The sequence below is a fragment of the Mesoplodon densirostris genome, chromosome 3 (genome assembly GCF_025265405.1).
Source record: "Mesoplodon densirostris isolate mMesDen1 chromosome 3, mMesDen1 primary haplotype, whole genome shotgun sequence".
In the NCBI taxonomy this organism is placed as follows: Eukaryota; Metazoa; Chordata; class Mammalia; order Artiodactyla; family Ziphiidae; genus Mesoplodon; species Mesoplodon densirostris.
In genome coordinates, this window is record NC_082663.1 from 116,126,299 (window position 1) to 116,147,501 (window position 21,203).

The window sequence follows — 21,203 nt, forward strand, 5'->3', positions numbered from 1 at the left end:
TGTACACTAGGCAGAGTGGATCTTTCCAAGCGGAGTCACTCACTCACCTGCTGAAACCTTCAGATAGCTCCCCATTCACCCTACGGTGAATTCCAACTTCTTACCGGGGCTGCCAAGTGGTAAGGCCGTGGCTGAGTGGTTCTTTAGCACCTCTGTCACCTGTCACCTCTTCTGTTTACTCCCTATGATAGGGAGCTAGTCACAATTCTCTGCACAGGCCTCTCTTTTCCCTCTCTTCACTAGGCTTTTTCATGTGCACTTGCTGTGCCTGGAACCATCTTTCCCATTCCCTGCTGTCTATCTCGCTCATACCCTCCATTTTCATTTAAATATTGTCATCTCTGAGAAATCTTTAAACACATGCACACACTCACACAGAGTCAGCTGTCCCAGTAACTCAATGCTTTTAAAATTGCTCTTTTACTGCTTAGCACTCAGCATGATTTGTAAAGCTATTTGTGTGATTATAGGAAGAACGCCTATCTCCTCCACTAGACTGTAAGGTCCTGAGAAGGCAGGAACTTATCTTTTCATCATTTCATCCCAGCACCCAACCCAGAGCCTGGCTCATACTAGAGGCTTAATTAAGTATTTTTTGCACGAATGCTGAATTTTCAGATAGCTCTGTAACTAGGGTCCATCCAGTTCTGATATTCTACAGGTATACAGACCATATTTCCATCCACCCTCCTGACATATATTTTCCACATTTAATCTGCATGTGAATTTGCTGCTAGTAAAACACATGCCTCCCTGTTGTTGGTATATTATGATTAATTTATATATAGAATTGTAACTTTTTTTTCAGAGAAAAACTCTACATTTTCATCATTTCCTTTTGATGTAATTTGTGCTACTACTCATTGACTGATAGCCTCTAAGAACTGCCTCCATTTTCTCCATATCTCTGATATTTCAGACTGATAGTTGCACTTGTATAGGAAATGATTTTTTCCCAGTTTTTTTGTGTGTAGTGATGAATCTTTAACACAGAGATATTTTTCAAAAAATAATCTCTGTCTGTACTTGGCAGGAGCTCTGCTTGCCCATTTTCTCCCTCCCCCTCTTTGCAGCCTCTGTCTTTCCTGCCCATGTTGCTTCTTTTCACAGCAATATTTTAGCAGCACGCCAGGCTTCTTCAGTTTCAGTGGTCTGCATTTTTCCAATTGGAAAATACTCCCTTGACCTGTTGTTAATCATGGAGCTCACACGTACAGCCTGTACTTTTTCTTATTCTGGAAATATCTTTGGGATTGGGGAGGGAAGCTTAGCAGAAATCGGGAAGACCCTCTGAACAGAGGAGGTGTTGAAATTTAAGTTGTGTTTATTGGGAAGAAAAGTGGTGGTGCTGAAAATCCAGTGGGCTTTGGGGAACAAAAAGGGATCCCCACTGCGATCTCTGGGGAAAATTATGTACTTACTATGGGTCAGGTCCTCTTCAAAGAGTTTTATATTCTTCATCTCATTTAATCCTCACCAACACCCTTGGAGGTCATTATTCATTAATTCACTCACTGACTCATTTATTTACTGAACTAATATTTACTGTGTATCTGATATGTGCCAGGACATTCTGGAGGTTGAATGGGATGAGGCATTGAAAGCTCATAACAATGGGGTGCATCCAGATGTCATTTACAGAGATTAGGGTAAGGGCAAGTGTTTGGGTGGGGAAAACAAACATTCCATTTCTGTTGCAATTCTTTCCTAACACCTGTTCCCTCCCCCATCTCCATTTTTCAAATAAGAAAACAAACTTCCAATAGATGCCCAAGATTGTATGGTTGCTAGGAGAAGACTCTGAACTGGAACCCAGATCATTCTGATTCCGGAGCCAAGCTCTGTGCTTTCGACTCCATAGCCTTGAGAAAATGAAGCATGGCTGCACTGGGTGCTCGCCCAAAGCCTCTCCCCTGTCCTTGTCCTCATCTAGCATAGTGGCCTCCTTTTTCCCATCTGAATACCTGTCACCCAACTTACACTGTCTCCCTGTATTTTAGAGGCGAATACTCTTGGCATAAAGAGTAGAAGAGGAAAAATCATTTAAGGCATTAGTTGTGACCCAATGAAAAACTGTCATTAAGGGACACATTAATTAGCTCATTTTCCTGTGATGACTCATTAATGAATGCTCTGGTGAAAGTGCTCCTCCAGACACTTAGGTAGAAAAATAGAAAAAGACAAAGCTAACGTGGGCAGAATCACCTCTGTCTCTTCTCCTGGGATAAGCCAGTCCCTGAATCTTTCTCTCCGGTATGGAGACCAGCGCACATGCTCTGGCCGCATTCTACCTGTGCGTGCTTAGTTGGGGGGGCTGTCCCATTATAGCTCATCACCTGACATCTGTGATCTATCTCTTCTGTGCTTACATTCTGCATCCTCAGATGCTCAAGCAGAGGGATTGGGTGACACAGATCCCTGAGGGTCTTTTGGATGGTATATACATGAGTGCTTTGAGGAGGTTTCTGCCTGATTCTCTTAAACAACAGCAACAACAACTTGCTTTTAAGACCTGTAGCCGTCACAGCTTAAAAATGTTTTCCCAAAGGAAAAGGAAACAATTTTCAAGTCATTTCCTGCATATTAAGCAGGCATTTGTTTACACTACTAGCCAAGCTTTCAGATTTCAAGGAAGTGTATTTTCCCAGGATGTTGGTCTATAAAATTTAAAAATACTAAAAATATTCAAAGCATATGAGAAACAGGTGCAAACACAGACTCCTCCGGAGGCTGGGGGCAATGGGCTTGTTCAGCTTTTGGTACTGCCCCAGGCCCAGAGAGGGCTTTACTCAAGCTTCGTGGCTCCAGGCCCCAGGGTTCACATGTATTCCACAATACGAAGTCACTCCTTCCCCTTCTCCCTTCCTCTTCCCTTTTCCATTTTGATAAGTTTGCAAGCAAATTGCAAACTGTCATCTCAACATCTTTACCTTCACAATGGGATCTCACTAGAGATCGTAGCAGGTGGCAAATTGGTCCGATTTATCATTATTTGCATTTTTAATTTGTGGTATTTTAGGCCCAGAGAGTTTTTTTATGGGTCTTAAAATGGCAACAGAAACATTGATACATAATTCATTATCTATTTTTCGTAATGCATGTAGTTAACAACCCATCGACAAACAGAAAAATCATCAGCACTTCAAGCAAGATGAAGTTATAGCTTTAGCTTTCTTTCCCCCCTACTCTTCCCCTCTGTGGTCTCTAAGAATAAATTGCTTATATCTGAAGCACAGTCTGCAGCCGCCATGCTGATGTTTTGTCAACAGGAAAAGCCTTCTTAGTTGCAGCTTATTATTCAGAATGACCAAATCTTAAATAACTAAGGTAAAGTGTTTGTTGGGCTTCCACAGTTTCTTGACTTGGGAACACTGGGTACGTTTTCAATTTGAGCAAAAGGTGAGAAAGCAAGAGGAATACCTCCAATCCTGATCCTGCTTTCTCTTTCCTTCCAAACCCCTAAACCGCCCTCTACAGTACTCCTTTGTCATACTTTCCTTCCCCATCCCCTCCCCACCCCCACCAGACATTGCTGTTGGCATAACTCTAAGTTGGAAGAAAGAGAAATCCTTTTGAAACAAATCTGTAATCCTTTTGAAATAATAACTCCACAGATAAACAATACACCTAGACAGGATGCCCAGGAATTTGACTGAGAAGATACCAGCAAAATAAAGGGGACCTTGAGCAATTTTATCAGAAGGATGATCAGTGAAGGAAACCGTGCAGGCTAATTCAAAAGAAATGTAAAGACCTTATTGTGTTCATGGTGGCAGAGCTGTAACTCAACTGAAATAGGCAGATTTCTTATTTTTCCAGGCTACTCCAGGCACCTCTACACAGAAAGCCCGTTCCATCAGGATGAAACACCTCTGAAAAGTCTATCCGATAGATTTTCCCTTTCTTTGTCTCCTACTGTGTAGATAAATCAGTTAACCAAAATGCCAGTTGTGGGCAGTGCTCCAAGATGACACATGTTCTGTTCTGTGTGGGCAAGACCAGGAAAACACTCTGCCCTCCAGGAGTTGAGTGGTCATTGACACCAGACGGTGCAGCATATGATCGGTCTTCAGTTATTAACCTGTGTTAGTTTTCAACCACCTTGTAATCTTTAGAGCTTCCTCATTTCACCAGGTCCATCAAATACCTCTATTAAATCCATAGTTGTTGGAAGAGTTTAAATCATAGATAAAAGTAATCACTTGCTTCATCAGTGATATGATTATCCTTTCAGGATTTCCTTTATTCAAGGATTTATGGAGTGCTTACTAGATTACTGGGCACCATTCATGGCATTAGGGAGACCTCACTGCCACATCAAGTTTTAATGTCTTTCTAGACCCAAGAAGATTAGAGAGACGTAAGAAAATATGTGCATAATTTCCACACTACAAATAATGGCTTGCTAGCGGGCATCTGACTCCAGCCAGAATTTACTGGAGACCTTGACATTGGCTCTATTTATTGCTAATGACTAAACTTTCTTCTGGTGATAAATTAAAAAGACTCTAAAAACAATAGCTTGGGGCTTCCCTGGTGTCACAGTGGTTGAGAATCTGCCTGCTAATGCAGGGGACACGGGTTCGAGCCCTGGTCTGGGAGGATCCCACATGCTGCGGAGCAACTAGGCCCGTGAGCCACAAGTACTGAGCCTGCGCGTCTGGAGCCTGTGCTCTGCAACAAGAGAGGCCGCGACAGTGAGAGGCCCGCGCACCGCGATGAAGAGTGGCCCCCGCTTGCCACAACTAGAGAAAGCCCTCACACAGAAACGAAGACCCAACAGAGCAAAGATAAATAAATAAATTAATAAACTCCTACCCCCAACATCATCTTTAAAAACAAACAAACAAACAAACAAACAAAAACCAATAGCTTGGGCAACTGAATCCAGGTTTTCCTGCATGATATTTTCTAGTCAGGAAGAGTCACTCCCAGAATGAGTGTTTTAGAGGATCTGGAGGATGACTTATGACACCTCCAGTGAGAACCTGATAGCTTTTTTATACAGTTGATGGCATTGGGTCATCTCCGTAACACATGGCTGCACTCATCAATGTGTAGTCCCTCTAAAGCAGAATAGACTCCTGAAGAGTACATTTCAGAACACATCACTTGCTCTTTATTCTTTTATTGCAGTTTGACTTCCCTCTTGCTAATAGCTGCTCTCTTCTCTGAGAAGATTTATAATGTCAGGAATGCACATGCAAGGACAGTTTAATAAATAATAAAGTTCTAAAGGAAGGCTTATGTTAATTTATAATGCACCATTTGTCGACAATCTGAAAGACAGTATTTCAAACAAAGGTAACTAGGGGGATGTTAATAGCCAGCAAATGTATTTATGCTACTCTTATTCATTGCATTGTAGAAAAGATTTGTCATTATGTTAGTCGTGTTCTTAATTGTACGTAATTTTCATAATTTACTTTTTAAATCAAAATATCATAGTAGATGCTTTCAGCAGACTTCCAGTTTTAGATTATTATATATACTAAAATATGCCAGACTTCGGGTTTTAGTAAAGAAAACAAATGGCTCAGATGTACTTCCAAATGTTAGTGTAGCATCATTTTATTTAGTAAGGCTGGCATGCTTCCAGATTCCAGATAAATAGAGAATTGGGCAATTATCCAGATAATCTGATCCCAAAAACATTTTTTTGCTTGAATTGTTTTTTTCTTGGGCAGAAATATCTTAAGTTAATTGGCTTAGCCATTTCTTTTATATGCTTGTGCATATTCAGTCTGAAGCCTAGGGAACAAGCAAAATTCCACTAAGCTTCCTTGGGACATCACTGGACTTATTGCTGGTAGGTGGAGTTTATTGTACAGAAACAAGGAAATGAGAAGCAATAGCCACATTCCTTGGGAGCTTCTTTGGTTAATCTCTACATCTACACCCACCAATTTTTCTAGATGAGGCTATGAATGTTACAGGGTTTATGGAAGTGGCTCCAGTTCAGTAGATGGATCCAAGATAAGGGGACAGATGGAGTAAAATTAGTTTAATTACAGGATTTTTCATCTATTCATAATTTGCAGTGCCCTGCAGCTTCCTGTAAGCCTGGTTCTTCAATGCCTGGCTGTGGGTGATCCCATTCCTACAGAGAGGCTTCAATGGCCTCATGCATGCACAACTAAATTGTCCCCCTCTTCAGTCTCAGTGTCTCACACTCCAAATCCTCTAATTCATGTTACCTACCAGTCAAGTAAATTTCCAAAACCCTAGCTTTCCTTTTAGTCTCCTAATCACAAACTTTCAGAGGCTCTCCATTTCTAAGAGGATAATATCCAAACTGCTTAGCTTGACATGCAGGGCCCTCTGAGGTCTGCCCACTCATCTCTTCAGCTTTCCTTGTGGTGCCCCTACAGGAAGTCTTTATTGTAGTCACATGGAGTAGTATCTCATCAGTCCCCTGCCTGCTGTGGGCCATTCTGGACCTCACCTTCACTGGCCTCCTCTGAATGCCTACGTCTCTCTTCCCACTGATTCAGTTCCTTCTGCTCATTAAAGCCTAGCCCAATTCTGTTTCCTCCTTTGAGATCTTCCTGAACAGGATGGTCCATGAGGCCTCCTTTGCTGTGAGTTGGTACCAATCCTTCGCCACCTAATTGTGTCCCATGCAGGGGCAACTCTTGCCCTGACATCTTATTTGGACAATGAACTCCTTTCCTGCCAGTGACATCTTGTGTCAGCCCAACATGTGAAACCTTTTTGCATGCTTCATGGCATCATAGGCTCTGACTGAATGGCAGGATGAGAAATTATGAGCCCAGTTGTATTTTCTACTCTTTCAGCCACACCTTCTGTGGTGGAAGGTATCTTTCAGATAGAGGCAAGTGAAACTCTGAGAAGCCCAATGTATGAACAAGGCCTCTGACTCACAACTTCCCAGAATGGCTAAGAGCTGGCTCTGGGGTCTGAGTGCCTAGATTAAAACAATGGTTTTACTACTTACTGGCTACATGATACCTCTCCACCTCTGTGCCTTCATATAAAATGGGCACAATAATGGTACCCATACCAATGGTTGTTGAGGGGATTAAACGACATCATATAGGTAAGGAACTTAGTGCTTGGTACACAGTAAGTGCCCACTAAATATTTGCTTTTAATTTATTATTAAACTGTCAAAAGAATTAGGTCCCAGTTTTCTCTTTCAGGGGAGTGACAGTTGACAGTAAAAGCACAGGACCACTATTGAATAATGGACTTTGGAGATGGATCTCCATCTCCTGGACTAACTTGGTAGTTCCAAGTATTCTCAGGGGGTGTCTCCTTGGGCCCATCTACTGGGATGACAAGCCCAACTCTACAGAGAGAGTTTTATTTTTATTTTGGTGTACCTCCTCCTCAGCTCTTTGACATAACTGCAAGCCTTTCTCAATTCAGCAAGCTATTGCTATTGAATCTAGGATCAACACAGTAGTCTAGGATGGGTTAGAGCTATGAACAAAACAAATGTGAAAACTGTACAGGTGAGACAATCAAGAAGTCCAAGACCTGGACTAGGAAACAACCAGAAGTATCCTAGACATTCCTGAGCTGCCTGGGGCAGAGCTGAGACATTTATACTAGAACCACAGTATAATCTTGCCTGTGTGCTGCGTGTCTTTTACTGTATGGATTTGCATTTAAGTCACCTCTTTACCACATTTATGCGGTTTCAAATATTTCACCTAATGGGCTGCTTTTCCTTCAGGCCTACATCTGCCACATCTTGAGGAAGTTCCCTTCCTCCCTGTGAGCCTGAATAGGCAAGACCCAGTGTTAGACCAGAAGACAACCCATTTGGCTCCTGGACACACCCGGAAGAGCCCACAGAGCAATCAGCCTGCAGAGTGGTAAGTGGGAGAGTTACCTTGAATTCAGTCTCAATGTTGGCTAGTCTGGCTAGCTCATTGCTTAGCTCCAGCGCGGTGAGGACAGGGTCTTCACTGGACAGGGACAAGTAGGCAGCACTTGCCAGTCCCTTGTAGGCATTCATGCGGGAGCGTGAGTGGCTGAAGGAGTCCTTCCGCTGCTTCTCGGTGCACTCATTGCACTTGCAGAAGTAGTCGTGGGGCCGCTCGATGCGGGCGCCCTTGAGCAGGAGGATGTGCACGATCTCATACTCCTGGCAGTGGGCCGCCAGGATGATGGGCGTGATGTCATGGGAGAAGCGCGTGCCGTCCTCGTCGTAGGCGTAGAAATCGTCGTCGCGCAGCTCCTGCTCAAGCGGGCTGAGTGTCAGGCGCTGGCCCTGCGCGAAGGCCGGGTGGCTGAGGATGGCCTCCACGATGCGCACGTAGCCCTTGCTGATGGCCAGCAGCAGCGCGTCCCCCACCCGTGCCAGGTTCTCCTTCTTGAGCAGCAGCTCCGTGACCTCCAGGTGCTCGTTGCCCACTGCCAGCTGCAGCGCGTTCTGCCCCATGTAGTCCACGCAGTTGAAGTTGAGGGTCTTGGACTCCTCCAGCATTTTCCTGACGACCGGGATGTTGCCATACTCAGCCGAGTCCAGAAAGCGCTCCTCTTCGGGGGTCAGGCTAGTGCCCTTCTCGTTGAACATGTAGGCGGGACCCCGGATGGCCTGACGGCGGCCCTTGTCCCTCAGTGTCGTGTGCCGGCGCTGCATGTTTCTGAAGGTGCTGCTCCCCAACCTGTGGGCTGATAAGGCAAAGATACTAGTGACTCTCCCAGCATCCTGCAGGTTCCCCAGGGGCAGAGCAAACATAAATTGTTGTGATGAAAAAGAATATTGTGATTGGAATATTTTGAGAAGTTATGAAATCTTGTTAGAAATTATTGTCCTATCACTGAGATTAAGACAAATTTCATAACCTGAACTATTCTTATACTAATGGAAGAATATTGGTTAAGTTACACAGCAATCTATCCACCTTGGGTGGAGGAGTGTCCGAAAAGCTGAAATGTGGGTTTAGGCCAAGCTAATGGTGGAGGTGGAGAGTGTGAGGTCATGATGTGGTGGAAACAGGCCAAGGGCTGTCTGTTTTATTTCCATTTGTGCAAAGTTGAGAATGTCACTTCTCTGTGCTTTAGTACAATGCTTTTCTGTGCTTTTACCACTACAATGTGGATAACTTTTGTGTGCCATGGAGTCCGTAGGAGGATTAAATGAGGTAATGTGCATGTAGAAAGTACTCAGTCCACGTTAGTTTTATTGTCCCCTCCTGCCTGTTGATGTGCCTAGTTCTTCAGGGGTTCTGCCACAGAAATGGCCACCATGGATACTGCTGCCTTTGCTTCAGGTGGATTACCCCCACTGAGCTCCCACACTATGACAAAACTGCAGCAACATGCAGGCATGGCCACACACCTCTGTTTCAGTGCTATTACTAAAGCGGGACTGTGCTTTCGTGCTCGTCCCCATGCAGACTGAGCACCTACTAAAGGGCAAGGTGTTGCACGGAGCAGGCCTAGACTCATTGCTGCTTACTGGTGGCCACTGAAGCAGCCTTCCTGAGGAAATTCAGCCACAGTTTCTTAAGATCAAACCTAGATTTTTATGTGGATGGAAAAACAGGTTAATTTATATGCTGGGTTCATTTCTTTCTTTTTTTTAAATTTAATTAAATTTAATTTTTTTATACAGCAGGTTCTTATTAGTTATCAGTTTTATACATATTGGTGTGTATATGTCAATCCCAATCTCCCAGTTCATCTCACCACCACCATCCCTCCGCCCCCCGCAACACCCCACTTCCCCGCCTTGGTGTCCATACGTTTGTTCTCTACATCTGTGTCTCTATTTCTGCCCTGCAAACCGGTTCATCTGTACCATTTTTCTAGATTCCACATATATGCATTAATATACGATATTTGTTTTTCTCTTTCTGACTTAATTCACTCTGTATGACAGTCTCTAGGTCCATCCACATCTCTACAGATGGTTCATTTCTAACACGTTGTTCTTTCCCATTTTGGCATAGTGTAGACATTAATACTAATACTATTAGTAGTAGTCAACATATATTAAGCACTTCTGATATGCCAGGAACTATACTAAGAGGTTAATATACTTCATATGTATTGCCTGTGGAATTCTTGCATAAACCCTATGACATAGATACTATTATTATCCTTATCTCAGATGAAGATCTTTTTTTTGGGGGGGGGGGTCCTGTGTTCTTTATTTGCACAGAGTGAAAATGTCAAAAGTTACATGTGAATGAACTTACAGTCAATAAAATACATGTCTACTAGAAAATACAAATAGGGTTGCCTTGGCACTGCATTGACATGGGCTGGAATTTGCTGATAGATGATATCTCTACACAGAAGAAGTTTTAGCATGTAGTTATTGCTCTTATGCGTCGCCACAGCTTCACAACGTCCATGACTCTACGCCCACCCACTGCTCCGAGGTCATGGTCGTTGTTTCCAAACACCCTTGATAATAAAACACTGTATGTTTTGGAAGCACATTTCAGGAAACAGTAATGGAGTTGGCCATGACCACCATGGTTGTTCGCAACAGATCTCGCACTATTTGTCATTTATTTTTGATCTAAAAAAACAGTGAAACTTTTGACATGTCCACCAGAAACAACACATTTAAATAACATGGAAAAAATGTCCATGAATGTCTTTTTTCTGTTTAATCATCTTACACACTTAGTTTATCTAACTGGCAATTTCATAAACATATACTTTACTGTCAAGATTCAGGTTGAAACATAATTGTCTTAAAAAGATTGTGAATGAAAATGTCATAATTGGACTTGCAAGGGTGCAACGCCAGCCATCCTCCTAGCCTTTCCTGCCTGTTTCTTTTATTTTTTTTATTATTTTTTTTAATTTTTTATTAGTTTCTGCTTTATAACAAAGTGAAGCAGTCATACATATACATCTGTTCCCACATCCCTTCTCTCTTGCGTCTCCCTCCCTCCCACCCTCCCTATCCCACCCCTCCAGGCGGTCACAAAGCACCGAGCTGATCTCCCTGTGCTATGCGGCTGCTTCCCACTATCTATCTACCTTACGTTTGGTACTGTATATATGTCCATGCCTCTCTTTCGCTTTGTCACAGCTTAGCCTTCCCCCTCCCCATATCCTCAAGTCCATTCTCACGTAGGTCTGTGTCTTTATTCCCGTTTTACCCCTAGGTTCTTCATGACATTTTTTTTTAATTCCATATATATGTGTTAGCATACAGTATTTGTCTTTCCCTTTCTGACTTACTTCACTCTGTATGACAGACTCTAGGTCCATCCACCTCATTACAAATAGCTCAATTTCGTTTCTTTTTATGGCTGAGTAATATTCCATTGTATATATGTGCCACATCTTCTTTACCCATTCATCCGATGATGGACACTTAGGTTGTTTCCATCTCCGGGCTATTGTGAATAGAGCTGCAATGAACATTTTGGTACATGTCTCTTTTTGAATTATGGTTTTCTCAGGGTATATGCCTAGTAGTGGGATTGCTGGGTCATATGGTAGTTCTATTTTTAGTTTTTTAAGGAACCTCCATACTGTTCTCCATAGTGGCTGTACCAATTCACATTCCCACCAGCAGTGCAAGAGTGTTCCCTTTTCTCCACACCCTCTTCAGCATTCCTGCCTGTTTGTTTTTTTTTCTTTTTAAGATTTTTATTGGAGTATAATTGCTTTACAATGGTGTGTTAGTTTCTGCTTTATAACAAAGTGAATCGGTTATACATATACATATGTTCCCATATCTCTTCCCTATTGCGTCTTCCTCCCTCCCACCCTCCCTATCCCACCCCTCTAGGTGGTCACAAAGCACCGAGCTGATCTCCCTGTGCCATGTGGCTGCTTCCCACTAGCTATCTATTTTACGTTTGGTAGTGTATATATGTCGATGCCACTCTCTCACTTTGTCACAGCTTACCCTTCCCCCTCCCTATATCCTCAAGGCCATTCACTAGTAGGTCTGTGTCTTTATTCCTGTCTTACCCCTAGGTTCTTTATGAGCTTTTTTTTTTTCCCTTGGATTCCATATATATGTGTTAGCATATGGTATTTGTCTTTCTCTTTCAGACTTACTTCACTCTGCATGACAGACTCGAGGTCCATCCACCTCACTACAAATAACTCAAATCTGTCCTTTTATGGCTGAGTAATATTCCATTGTATATATATGCCACACTTCTTTATCCATTCATCCGATGATGGACACTTAGGTTGCTTCCATCTCCTGGCTATTGTATATAGAGCTGCAATGAACATTTTGGTACATGACTGTTTTTGAATTATGGTTTTCTCAGGGTATATGCCCAGTAGTGGGATAGCTGGGTCATATGGTAGTTATATTTGTAGTTTTTTAAGGAAACTCCATACTGTTTTCCATAGTGGCCATATCAATTTACATTCCAACCAGCAGTGCAAGAGGGTTCCCTTTTCTCCACACCCTCTCCAGCATTTATTGTTTCTAGATTTTTTGATGATGGCCATTCTGACTGGTGTGAGATGATATCTCATTGTAGTTTTGATTTGCATTATTCTAATGATTAATGATGTTGAGCATTCTCTCATGTGTTTGTTGGCAATGTGTATATCTTCTTTGGAGAAATGTCTATTTAGGTCTTCTGCCCATTTTTGGGTTAGGTTGTTTGTTATTGAGCTGCATGAGCTGCTTGTGTATTTTGGAGATTAATCCTTTGTCAGTTGCTTCATTTGCAAATATTTTCTCCCATTCTGAGGGTTGTCTTTTGGTCTTGTTTATGGTTTCCTTTGCTGTTCAAAAGCTTTTAAGTTTCATTAGGTCCCATTTGTTTATTTTTGTTTTTATTTCCATTTATCTAGGAGGTGGGTCAAAAAAGATCTTGCTGTGATTTATGCCATAGAGTGTTCTGCCTATGTTTTCCTCTAAGAGTTTGATAGTTTCTGGCCTTACATTTAGATCTTTAATCCATTTTGAGTTTATTTTTGTGTATGGTGTTAGGGAGTGTTCTAATCTCATACTTTTACATGTAGCTGTCCAGTTTTCCCAGCACCACTTATTCAAGAGGCTGTCTTCTCTCCACTGTATATTCTTGCCTCCTTTATGAAAGATAAGGTGACCATATGTGCGAGGGTTTATCTCTGGGCTTTCTATCCTTTTCCATTGATCTATATTTCTGTTCTTGTGCCAGGACCATACTGTCTTGATTACTGTAGATTTGTAGTATAGTCTGAAGTCAGGGAGTCTGATTCCTCCAGTTGCATTTTTTGTTCTCAAGATTGCTTTGGCTGTTCGGGGTCTTTTGTGTTTCCATACAACTTGTGAAATTTTTTGTTCTAGCTCTGTGAAAAATGCCAGTGGTAGTTTGATAGGGATTGCATTGATTCTGTAGATTGCATTGGGTAGTAGAGTCATTTTCACAATGTTGATTTTTCCAATCCAAGAACATGGTATATCTCTCCATCTATTTGTATCATCTTTAATTTCTTTCATCAGTGTCTTATAATTTTCTGCATACAGGTCTTAGGTCTCCTTAGGTAGGTTTATTCCTAGATATTTTATTCTTTTTGTTGCAGTGGTAAATGGGAGTGTTTTCTTAATTTCATTTTCAGATCTTTCATCATTAGTGTATAGGAATGCAGGAGATTTCTATGCATTAATTTTGTATCCTGCTACTTTACCAAATTCATTGATTAGCTCTAGTAGTTTTCTGGTAGCATCTTTGGGATTCTCTATGTAGAGTATCATGTCATCTGCAAACAGTGACAGCTTTACTTCTTCTTTTCTGATTTGGATTCCTTTTATTTCTTTTTCTTCTCTGATTGCTGTGGCTAAAACTTCCAAAACTATGTTGAATAAGAGTGGTGAGAGTGGGCAACCTTGTCTTGTTCCTGATCTTAGTGGAAATGGTTTCAGTTTTTCACCATTGAGGACAATGTTGGCTGTGGGTTTGTCATATATGGCCTTTATTATGTTGAGGAAAGTTCCCTCTGTGCCTACTTTCTGCAGGGTTTTTATATTAAATGGGTGTTGAATTTGGTCGAAAGCTTTCTCTGCATCTATTGAGATGATCATATGGTTTTCCTCCTTCAATTTGTTAATATGGTGTATCACGTTGATTGATTTGCGTATATTGAAGAATCCTTGAATTCCTGGAATAAACCCCACTTGATCATGGTGTGTGATCCTTTTAATGTGCTGTTGGATTCTGTTTGCTAGTATTTTGTTGAGCATTTTTGCATCTATGTTCATCAGTGATATTGGCCTGTAGTTTTCTTTCTTTGTGACATCTTTGTCTGGTTTTGGTATCAGGGCGATGGTGGCCTCGTAGAATGAGTTTGGGAGTGTTCCTTCCTCTGCTATATTTTGGAAGAGTTTGAGAAGGATAGATGTTAGTTCTTCTCTAAATGTTTGATAGAATTCGCCTGTGAGGCCATCTGGTCCTGGGCTTTTGTTTGTTGGAAGATTTTTAATCACAGTCTCAATTTCAGTGCTTGTGATTAGTCTGTTCGTATTTTCTATTTTTTTCCTGTTTCAGTCTGGGCAGGTTGTGCATTTCTAAGAATTTGTCCATTTCTTCCAGGTTGTCCATTTTATTGGCATAGAGTTGCTTGTAGTAATCTCTCATGATCTTTTGTATTTCTGCAGTGTCAGTTGTTACTTCTCCTTTTTCATTTCTAATTCTATCGATTTGAGTCTTTTCCCTTTTTTGCTTGATGAGTCTGGCTTATGGTTTATCAATTTTGTTTATCTTCTCAAAGAACCAGCTTTTAGTTTTATTGATCTTGGCTATCATTTCCTTCATTTCTTTTTCATTTATTTCTGATCTGATCTTTATGATTTCTTTCCTTCTGCTAACTTTGGGTTTTTTTTTTCTGCTTTCTCTAATTGCTTTAGATGCAAGGTTAGGTTGTTTATTTGAGATGTTTCCTGTTTCTTAAGGTAGGATTGTATTGCTATAAACTTCACTCTTAGAACTGCCTTTGCTGCATCCCATAGGTTTTGGGTTGTTGTGTCTCCATTGGCATTTGTTTCTAGCTATTTTTTGATTTCCTCTTTGATTTCTATAGTGATCACTTCATTATTACGTAGTGTATTGTTTAGCCTCCATGTGTTTTTTTTTTTTTTTTTTTTTTTTTTTTTTGCGGTACATGGGCGTCTCACAGCTGTGGCCTCTCCTGTTGCGGAGCACAGGCTCCAGATGCACAGGCTCAGCGGCCATGGCTCACAGGACCAGCCGCTCCATGACATGTGGGATCTTCCCGGACCAAGGCACGAACCTGCGTCCTCTGCATCGGCAGGTGGACTCTCAACTACTGCACCACCAGGGAAGCCCTCTCCATGTGTTTGTATTTTTTACAGATCTTTTCCTGTAATTGCCATCCTGCCTCATAGCATTGTGGTCAGAAAAGATACTTGATACAATTTCAGTTTTCTTAAATTTACCAAGCCTTGATCTGTGACCCAAGATATGATCTGTCCTGGAGAATGTTCCATGAGCACTTGAGAAAAATGTGTGTTATGTTGGTTTTGGATGGAATGTCCAATAAATATCAATTAAGTCCATCTTGTTTAATGTATCATTTAAAGCTTGTATTTCCTTATTTATTTTCATTTTGGATGATCTCTCCATTGGTGAAAGTGGGGTGTCAAAGTTCCCTACTATGAATGTGTTACTGTCGATTTCCCCTTTTATGGCTGTTAGTATTTGCCTTATGTATTGAGGTGCTCCTATGTTGGGTGCATAAATATTTACAATTGTTATATCTTCTTCTTGGATCAATCCCTTGATCATTATGTAGTGTCCTTCTTTGTCTCTTTTAATAGTCTTTAAAGTCTATTTTGTCTGATATGGGATTTGCTACTCCAGCTTTCTTTTGATTTCCATTTGCATGAAATATCTTTTTCCATCCCCTCACTTTCTGTCTGTATGTGTCCCTAGGTCTGAAGTAGTTCTCTTGTAGACAGCATAAATATGGGTCTTGTTTTTGCATCCATTCAGCCAGTCTGTGTCTTTTGGTGGAAGCATTTAATCCATTTACATTTAAGGTAATTATCGATATGTATGTTCCTATTCCCATTTTCTTAATTGTTTTGGGTTTGTTATTGTAGGTCTTTTCCCTCTTTTGTGTTTCTTGCCTGGAGAAGTTCCTTTAGCATTTGTTGTTAAGCTGGTTTTGTGGTGCTGAACTCTCTCAGGTTTGCTTGTCTGTGAAGGTTTTAATTTCTCCATCAAATCTGAATGAGATCCTTGCTGGGTAGAGTAATCTTGGTTGTAGGTTTTTCTCCTTCATCACTTTTAATATGTCCTGCCAGTGCCTTCTGGCTTGCAGAGTTTCGGCTGAATGATCAGCTGTTAACCTTATGGGGATTCCCTTGTGTGTTATTTGTTGTTTTTCCCTTGCTGCTTTTAATATGTTTTCTTTGTGTTTAATTTTTGACAGTTGATTAATATGTGTCTTGGCTTGTTTCTCCTTGGATTTATTCTGTATGGGACTCTCTGTGCTTCCTGGACTTGATTAACTATTTCCTTTCCCGTATTAGGGAAGTTTTCAACTCTAATCTCTTCAATTATTTTCTCAGTCCCTTTCTTTTTCTCTTCTTGTTCTGGGACCCCTATAATTTGAATGTTGGTGCATTTACTCTTGTCCCAGACATCTCTGAGACTGTCCTCAGTTCTTTTCATTCTTTTTTCTTTATTCTGCTCTGCAGTAATTATTTCCACTATTTTATCTTCCAGGTCACTTATCCAGTTCTCTGCCTCAGTTATTCTGCTATTGATCCCTTGTAGAGTATTTTTAATTTCATTTATTGTGTTGTTCATTGTTGCTTGTTTCCTCTTTAGTTCTTCTAGGTCCTTGTTAAATGTTTCTTGCATTTTCTCTATCCTATTTCCAAGATTTTGGATCATCTTTACTATCATTGTTCTGAATTCTTTTTCAGGTAGACTGCCTATTTCCTCTTCATTTGTTAAGTCTGGTGGGTTTTTATCTTGCTCCTTCACCTGCTGTGTGTTTTTTTGTCTTCTCATTTTGCTTATCTTACTGTGTTTGCGGTCTCCTTTTGCAGGCTGCAGGTTCGTAGTTCCCGTTGTTTTTGGTGTCTGTCCCCAGTGGCTAAGGTTGGTTCAGTGGGATGTGTAGGATTCCTGGTGGAGGGGACTAGTGCCTGTTTTCTGGTGGATGAGGCTGGATCTTGTCTTTCTGGTTGGCAGGTCCACATCTGGTGGTGTGTTTTGGGGTGTCTGTGGCCTTATTATGATTTTAGGCAGCCTCTCTGCTAATGGGTGGTGTTGTGTTCCTGTCTTGCTAGTTGCTTGGCATAGGGTGTCCAGCCCTGTAGCTTGCTGGTCGATGAGTGAAGCTGGGTGTTGGTTTTGAGATGGACATCTCTGGGAGAGTTTCGCCGTTTGAAATTACGTGGAGCTGGGAGGTCTCTTGTGGACCAGTGTCCTGAAGTTGGCTTTCCCACCTCAGAGGCACAGCACTGACTCCTGGGTGTAGCACCAAGAACCTCTCATCCACACGGCTCAGAATAAAAGGGAGAAAAAGTAGAAAGAAAGAAAGAGGATAAAATAAAATAAAATAGAATAAAGTTATTAAAATAAAAAATAATTATTAAGAAAAAACGGAGTGACAGAACCCTAGGACAAATGGTGAAAGCAAAGCTATACAGACAGAATCTCACACAGAAGCATACACATACACACTCACAAAAAGAGGAAAAGGGGAAAAAATAATACATTGTTGTTCCCAAAGTCTACCTCCTCAATTTGGGATGATTCGTTGTCTATTCAGGTATTCCGCAGACGCAGGGTGCATCCACTTGTCTGTGGAGATTTAATCCGCTGCTCCTGAGGCTGCTGGGCGAAATTTCCCTTTCTCTTCTTTGTTTGCACAGCTCCCGGGGTTCCGCTTTGGATTTGGCCCTGCCGCTGCATGTAGGTCACCTGAGGGTGTCTGTTCTTCACTCAGACAGGACGGGGTTAAAGGAGCCGCTGATTCGGGGGCTCTGGCTCCCTCAGGCCTGTGTGAGGGAGGGGTACAGATACAGGGCAAGCCTGCGGCGGCAGAGGCCGGTGGGACGTTGCACCAGCCTGAATTGCGCCGTGTGTTCTCCCAGGGAAGTTGTCCCTGGATCCCGGGACCCTGGCAGTGGCGGGCTGCACAGGCTCCCCGGAAGGGGGGTGTGGATAGTGACCTGTGCTCACACACAGGCTTCTTGGTGGCGCAGCAGCAGCCTTAGCGTCCCATGCCCGTCTCTGGGGTCCGCGCTGTTAGCTGCGGCTCGCGCCCATCTCTGGAGCTACTTTAAGCAGTGCACTTAATCCCCTCTCCTCGCGCACCAGTAAACAAAGAGGGAAGAAAAAGTCTCTGTCTCTTTGGCAGCTCCAGACTTTTTCCTGGACCCCAGTCCTCTCCCTGGGATCCAACCTCCGAATCCCGAGCCTCAGCTCCCAGCCCCCGCCCACCCCGGCGTGTGAGCGGACTCTCGGGCTGGTGAGTGCCAGTCGGCACCGATCCTCTGTGCGGGAATCTCTCCTCTTTGCCCTGCGCACCCCTGTTGCTGCGCTCTCCTCTGTGTCTCTGAAGCTTCCCCCTCTGCCACCTGCAGTCTCCGCCCGCGAAGGGCCTTCCTAGTGTGTGGAAACCTTTCCTCCTTCACGGCTCCCTCCCACTGGTGCAGGTCCTGTCCCTATCCTTTTGTCTCTGTTTATTCTTTTTTCTTTTGCCCTATCCATGTACATGGGGAGCTTCTTGCCTTTTGGGAGGTCTGAGGTCTTCTGCCAGTGTTCAGTGGGTGTTCTGTAGGAGTTGCTCCATGTGTAGATGTATTTCTGATGTATCTGTGGGGAGGAAGGTGATCTCCGCGTCTTACTCTTCCGCCATCTTCCCCCTCTTCCTGCCTGTTTCTTACATCAAAGGAGTTACATCTGTCCCACAAAATAAAAATTAAAGTAGCCTTGGCTTACCAGCAATTACACTTTCACTTTCCTCACCCAGCTAATTGTTTTAAAACTAAGTAGCTAATACAGCTGTTGGTGCAAACTTATTCATAATAGATGTGAACAAACGGGCCAGTAGATTTCATTCCTACTCAGCCCATCGCAGAGCAGATGGACTAGCTACAGGGAAATGGGTTCTGCAGCCTGTGGCCCCGGGTCCCCTCTTCCCAGAGTCCCCACCTCACATGCTCTGACCCAGTCCACATGCATTGAGGGAAACATGGCTCCCCTGCCCAGTGGGCGCCCTGTGTACTGAGAGGCAACCTTCTGCCCGCAGCAGTGACCCCGGCCCGAGCCGACCTGCTGCAGCGCCTGCGCACTCAGCAGTGAGCACGGGGTAGGCGAGGGCACAACTGTGACCTGATGGCATCTTTCCTTCCTTCCCTCTGCCGCTCACTATGCTGCGTCTTGACCATTTGCAGTATTGCCATTGGCTGGAGGTGGGAAGAAACGTGCAGTACATCTTGCTAATAGCAAAGCAAGGGATCACTCTAGATATGGCTATGGAGTAAGGTTTGCAAACAGCAAGGTGGTTTAAAAAAATCAATCCCACAAAATGCATATTTATCTGAAGTCGAATCCCTTGCATATCCAGTGTAAATTTATTTTTTGACAGCATCCAATAAATCCCAGTTAAGTCGCTAAATTAAGATTCTTTAACATGGAAAGGGGTGTCAGAGCTCTTTAAGCAATGCTGATATGCACTTGATTTTATGCCCATGGTGGTCTGCAGCAAGCTGTATTTGCAAAGCAGCATTAGCAAACAGAAGCAGTTGCACCATACATGAGTAACCTCTAAATTATCAGTAATTATATTTAATGAAATGTCCCTCAGAGTCCCTTTGTTACCTTCCAGTGACACTGTAAGGAACCTGCCCACCTCACTAAGCAGATTTCTCAGCAGCCTCAGTCTCCTGCTCTGAGAGCTTCTCTTCCGACAGAACTGACATCCACAGCGACACCGAGTGGGTGATGCTTTGCTTGGCCAGGTTGTAGTGGTTGATGACGGTGTAAAATTTCTCCCGGGCGTTGGAGTCTTGCTCCGCATAGTAGCTCTCCAAGCCTCCTGGGGTGCACTGGGTGTTCTTGAGGGTGAAGCCATCGGGACAGGCACAGTCATAGTTGTACACCTTGTAGACGACCAGGAAGATGACACAGGTGAGGAAGACCAGGACAAACAAGACCAGCACAGACACCTTGAACTTCTCGGTAACACCCTCAGTGATGCTGACAGTGAACTCGGCTATCTTGGGAGGACGTGCTTTGCCTTTCTTTTGGTCAGGTTCATTTTCAGTCTTAGTTTTCATGACCACCTTATCCGGGGGCGGGAACTGCAGCTGATTGACATCAAGGGGCATCATCAGGGGGATGGTGTTGAAGCCATCCTCCAGCAGTGGCTGCTTGGTGCCCTTCTCCGCGAAATTGTTTCCCAACTTCACCAAGGTTCTGGGAGACCCAAGGCTGCCACCCCACGCCCCGCTCCGGCAGGTCTGGGCTCCGACCGCGCTCTGAGCTTCCGTGTTGCCTGCTCCTGCTCACAGCAATCTCAGATGAAGATCTTGAGACAAGTGGGGCTGAGAGACAGGCTTTCAAGTTAAAAGGTCTAGAGTTGGAATCCTGGCTCCACCTTTTGCCAGCCTTGTGACTCTGGAAAAGTTACTGAACCTTTTAGTTTGTCTGGGTTTTAAAATGGCAGACTGGAGATAATAATAGCTGTCGTGTAATTTGAGCTTGAGCTGGATATCCCATGTCTAGCTCATCTGGACTCTTGAGCAGGTTCCAAGTTCAAGATGCTTTAACTGTAAAATAGAGAGTCTGGACCAGGTCCCTAAGTCTCTACAAACTTGAACCTCTCAAACTTCTTTATTCTCCAATGGCCCTACCCACATTTTCTAGCCTCTTTTTCTAGTCTACCCACACTCATATTATTCAGATAATATTAGAATGGCATACATTTCAATAAGAAAGTATCTGTTCTAAAGAGTAAGCACTTGGGGGTTGGTTTTGAACTATTTTTCCATCTTCCCAGTTGCCTTTTTGTTATTGGTCATGTCTCCATGCATTGAGTACTTCACTGAAGTCATTTGTAAAAGATAAACAAAAGTAATCACAGAGGAAGGCTTTTAAATTATACCTAGTATTTTGAGATTAAAAAAAAAAGTATTGTTGTTCAGTCTTGTGATTTTTAAAAATTTGGGCTCTATTTAGTTTTCTGCTCACTTTACCTTCTGACGTGCTCAAACCCTTCTGGTGTTAGCTCCTTTTGGGGCTCCAATCTGGTAAAAAGCA

The 21,203-nt window shown here is 42.8% G+C and overlaps 2 protein-coding genes across 6 annotated transcripts in view; both read right to left on the bottom strand.

Annotated features, from left to right (window-relative positions):
* TRPC7 (transient receptor potential cation channel subfamily C member 7) overlaps positions 1-8,632 on the bottom strand; it is a 124,410-nt gene extending 115,778 nt beyond the window's left edge. For 4 of the 5 annotated variants that reach the window (XM_060093397.1, XM_060093396.1, XM_060093395.1 and 1 more), the window contains exon 1: positions 7,862-8,626. In XM_060093397.1, the coding sequence (XP_059949380.1) occupies positions 7,862-8,614 (753 nt within the window). In that variant the 5' untranslated portion in view covers positions 8,615-8,626. Of the gene's footprint in view, positions 1-7,861 lie in introns of all 5 variants that reach the window. The other variant, XM_060093392.1, reaches the window with a different exon arrangement.
* Positions 8,633-19,798: 11,166 nt separating this feature from the next.
* LOC132485436 (neuronal vesicle trafficking-associated protein 1-like) lies at positions 19,799-20,290 on the bottom strand. The gene has a single exon (XM_060091963.1). It carries the CDS (start codon positions 20,273-20,275, stop codon positions 19,799-19,801), a length of 477 nt encoding a protein of 158 aa, XP_059947946.1. The 5' UTR covers positions 20,276-20,290.
* Positions 20,291-21,203: the final 913 nt, after the last annotated feature.

Bases quoted from the DNA above. Each gene is read 5' to 3' on its own strand.
- LOC132485436 (XM_060091963.1), bottom strand. From the start codon at position 20,275: ATGATGCCCCTTGATGTCAATCAGCTGCAGTTCCCGCCCCCGGATAAG.